We start from the raw sequence: 4,514 nt of genomic DNA, 5'->3' as shown, positions 1-4,514 counted from the left end.
GCAAGTTCCACGGAGCCTAGCAAACTTCGTGTGAGTGTATCCAGAGCTCTCTGCTTCGAGTTGTTTTCTTCGGTTGACGCGACGGGCTCGCGTGTTTAGAGCCTTCAACCAGATTGGGCTAGAGGTTCGTGTGGAAGGAACTCTTGTCCACCTCTCCTTTTCTGTCTGTAACCGCAACCCAAGCAAGTTTTCCTGCCTGCACCGCGACCATCTTCGGTGTAAGTAAAATAATCTTTAATCAACCGCTAAGTGCCCGTGCCTAATTCTAGCCCGCCGGCCTGCATTCCCCGACCCGGCGTGTCCGGGCTGCTGGCCACAGCCCGCCGCGCACAGGCCCCCGAGGGCCTCGGACCGCTCCCGGCCCGCACAGAGGGCATTGTGAGCATCCCCTTCCTTCAGCAAGAGTGGGACTCAAAAAGGCTTCAGTGGGTCCCATTGTTGCTGCTCCGATGACTGCTTACTTCAGTCTGGGGCCTGATATGCCCTGGACTGCAACGTGCATATTCAAGGTGCTGGGGTTAAAGTATTGTCAATTCAGGTGCATGGGGCTGCTCTTCTCCAGCTGCTGCTCAGAACCTGGGAAACAAGACCGAAGAAAAGAGAGAAAAGGGGAAAGAAACAGAAAGGAGTCAGAAAAGGGGAACAGGAAGGGGCCAAAATAGAGAATCAAAAAGCTGATGGTGAGGCAGGGCAGAGGAAGAAAAAAAAATGCAGGGGATGGGGGGAGCAGAGGGAGAAAACACCACTGGAAGGGAAAAATAAGTTCTCTCTTTGGGAAGTCTGGTATCCCTCATGCTTTTTGTTCTATAAAACAGAGAGGGCACCTGAAATCCAATGCGAGGACTCCCAACATGAACCTCGGATGCGAATGCTGTGACTTGAGGCCACGCGGTTCGACGGTGGGTCCAGCAGGTCATCACAACTAGCAAGTTTGAGAACCACTGAGAGAACTGCAACTCCCTAAGTGTGATCCAGGCTGTCGGAGTTGCCGGCTACAGCCCTTCCCTCTGTTGTTGGCCAGCTCTGCATCTGGTCACATCTGAGGAACCAGACACAAAATCTGACAGTCTGTCACGCAGCTAGAATCCTACATTTCACATGCCAAACTCTGCTGCTGTGTAAGCGCATGTAATTGCCAGTGAAGTCGGTGCGGCTCTACAAATTGGCCTGTCATGCTCCTGTAGACCGCTGATTTTTTTTTTTTAAATACTCTTTTCAGTTCCAGATAAGGATTGTGCCATCCTTCCTTCCATCGAGTAGCTGCACTGAGGACTGCCACCGATTTCCCCAAGACTTACTGTACAGTATGTTGCTGTGGGCAAGAAAAACTGGCCTTTTATGAGATTCTCAATTAAATAGGTCCTGTGCTCCCAATCAGAGCCCTGGTTAAGAAACGAACCTTTTGTGTTCCCAAGAAATACAACATTTTCCCTTGACTCTGCAAAGGCACTTGCAGGGGAGGGAGGGGGTGGGGATTGATATCAGTGGGAATGTGCTCACATAAGAATATGATTAAGGACTACTCCTATAAGTAAGAGTATCACTGCTTCACTGAAAATCAGTGGTTGTTTTGCAGTTGCCTTCAGCAGGCATTGGACTAAACAGCAAGTCCTCGGGGGTACCAGCAGTAGGAGATGCAAACAAATATACACGTCTCTAGCCATAGTGCTATTAAAGTCACACGCCGTACAAGACCCGGCTTTAGCTGTTGAAACCATGTGGTCATAATTTACTGTGCTCAAATTAAAACCTACAAAATCCTAGTATTGCTCATATATTCAGACTAGACCTCAATGCCGTGACACTTAATGCCATGCCTTACTTCAATAAATAAAAAATTTTAACCATGAAAAACCAGCTTCTGACTGGATGTATTCACTGTTTCAAAGGAACAGGGGACGGCAACAGGCCTCCCAGGCCATTAAGGCCAGCCCTTGCTTTCGCAGGCATTCGTTTGTCCAACAGGAGCTACAAGAGCCTCTATGTCAGCCGCCACCTCACAACGCAGACACAAAGCACCCATCCGAAGACCTATGGCATGTTACATGTTAAGGACAAGAGAGACAAGGGCACTGCCAATGCCTTTACCATGGCACTGGCAGAGAACATTAGGGGAAAATATTCTCAGTTGATCCTAAGAAAGGGATCACACCCTGACATGCCCTATGTCACAGAGGAAGATAAGAAACATCAATGGCTCCTAAACTGGGATATCTACTATGGCCAAAACGCTCTCCCCCCGCCACACGCACAGAAAAACTAAATGAAAAACTTACTGCAAAATATTAGCCAAGACCCCACCTGTCTCCCGTACTGTACTAAGCAGGCAGGACTGGCGAGGAACTCAGCTCTGGAGTCCCTTACACGTATGGCCCAGAGTGACCTCTGAAGACCCACTGTATCAGAGACCTCTTAGGACCCCCCAGCCCTGTAGATGAGTTTTGTCCAAAGTATATAAAACCTGGAGCCTGATCTACCTGCCAGAACATCTCCCAGAACAGCAGAGGTGGTAGCAACCAGGGTCTAATCCTCAATGGATATTGCACCCGGTGTCATCATTTTCACCTGGGTGAAGCACAGGTAAAACACGGCCCTTCGCATTTAGTTCCATTTGACACGTCCTTCGCAAAGGTGTAAATGATGACACAAGTGGCAGGCCAGGCCAGGCCCCAGGGGTTTTATTTGCAGCATACTTTCCTCCTACCCCAAAGTTTCCAATTACATCCAGCCATATCCTCTTCTTATTAACTAGGACGCTCTTGACGCAGAAGGGTAATCAGGAATGTGCCTTAGACAAATGGTCTTGATTTTGGGGGGCCATGCTGCAGATGCAATTCAACGACGCTTTTCTTTTTGTTACGTAGTCCGTAGACTCAATGCTGCGGCAGAAGATTGTTACCTGCCAAAAAACAGTGGATGCCAGCGTCTGGTTTGGCAAGAGAAGACCAACAACCTGGAAAAGATGGGAAAAAAAAAAGTAGCAGCACAAATACACCACCAGTTTCCTCCTTGTGCTTTCTATCCATTAAAACAATGAGTTTTCTTCTATCATCTTTTCATGCTTTCTTTAATTTGTGTGTTTATTCCACCATGGGTGGCCAGAGTATTAACAAGGAGTAAGAAAATGGAAAATCTATCTGGTCTTTCAGTATTTATGAACTACCCCATGCCAGAACCTGAGCATGGTTAAAAGAAAAGAATCAATAAGCATTTACAAAGCAGGGTTCTCGCCGTCTGTCTCTGTCACTCACTAAACCCCACTTACTTGCTCTTCATTTCAATCCTCCCATCTGTAAAATGGGGGTAACTATTCAGGTCATAAGGTTTCATGAGCCTCAGTGACTTTGTAATATGCTTTGAGAGCCTCAGATGGAACTTGTTCAAGAAAGGTGAGGTACAAGTAGTGTTGTCATTTTGAAGATTAGCTCACTGTCAGAGGTTACACAGTTCATACAACTCACTGCCAGAGGTTACACAATCAACAACTATTGATAGAAATTCCTCGTGGAATCTCTCTAAAAATCAGGGGTGGCCAGCCTGCAGGTACGAGTGCCACAAGTGGTGCAGGCGGCCTGCGTGGCATGCAGCAGATCAGGAAAGGGCAGGCAGCACACCAGCGAGTGGTACAGGGAGCAGAAAGCAGAGGAGCAGACTGGGCATGGGGTGGGGGGGTTGGCGTGGCCTTTGAGGAGAGCCTGGGGCTTAATGTGAAAGAAATCAGATTTTACTCTTTGAGAGCAGAGGCTTGCCCTCTGGAAGCAGAGGATACGTTCTGCCCAGAGCTGCAAGCACTCTGGATGTCCTTGTGTTAGAAGTTCGTTCCACGAGGTAGAAAAAGAGGAGAAACCTACAACTCTTTAAAGACCCCACTCTCCACTGGAGGATGCACAAAGTACAATGGAAAGGCTGCATGAGAAAAGACTGCTGCAGCGCGAGGGACTAAGAAAGGAGATGGGAGCAAATAGGGAGAAAGGACCTAAGCCAACCCACTCAAAACGTTTCCTTGGGAAATGAACCTCCAGCTAAGAGGCAGGTCTGAAGCATCACTCCTTTGCAAAGCTGTTTTCTCTTTCCTTCAAGCTCTCTAGTTCTTTGGTAATTCTGCAGACAGGCAAGAGTGTTTCCATAATGTGAAGATGGTCTATTTTGAACATGGCCAAATGGAAAGCCAGGTGCTTTTCCTGCATGGGTGCGAATGACCTACTTAAGAGAGGATCCCAATCCGACTGATCAACGGTGGGATGCTACTTTTGGTAGCACTTTCCCCTCTGGGCTACGATGCTGTAGACTCTCTCATTCACTTTGGACCAGGCCATTGGATTCCTCTCTGACTTTATTCCTGCACAAGCCAAGAAAAGTAAAAGTCTCTGTAACAGCACCCCCTTCCACCCTCCAGCAAAAAACCCTAGTCACAGGGAGGGGAGATAAGCTGCAAGCTATAGAAGTTGCACAGGAGAGAAAGACCCTGAAAAAGGGCATGAGAAAGGTTGGGCTGGTTTAGTCTGAGCCCTCCT

The 4,514-nt window shown here is 48.0% G+C and overlaps 1 protein-coding gene across 6 annotated transcripts in view; it reads right to left on the bottom strand.

Annotated features, from left to right (window-relative positions):
• Positions 1-4,514, bottom strand: part of SFXN5 (sideroflexin 5) — a 210,223-nt gene that overhangs the window by 137,978 nt on the left and 67,731 nt on the right. For 5 of the 6 annotated variants that reach the window (XM_025200686.1, XM_006020904.3, XM_014518646.2 and 2 more), the window contains one exon: positions 2,900-2,953. The exons of the other annotated variant lie outside the window; for it this stretch is intronic. In XM_025200686.1, coding sequence (XP_025056471.1) covers positions 2,900-2,953 — 54 coding nt within the window. The remainder of the gene's footprint in view (positions 1-2,899; positions 2,954-4,514) is intronic. 6 annotated transcript variants of the gene reach the window in all.

Source organism: Alligator sinensis, unplaced genomic scaffold (genome assembly GCF_000455745.1).
Source record: "Alligator sinensis unplaced genomic scaffold, ASM45574v1 scaffold12_1, whole genome shotgun sequence".
NCBI classification, from domain to species: Eukaryota; Metazoa; Chordata; order Crocodylia; family Alligatoridae; genus Alligator; species Alligator sinensis.
Note: the sequence above shows the minus strand (reverse complement) of the source record. Positions and strands in the feature narration are given on the sequence as shown.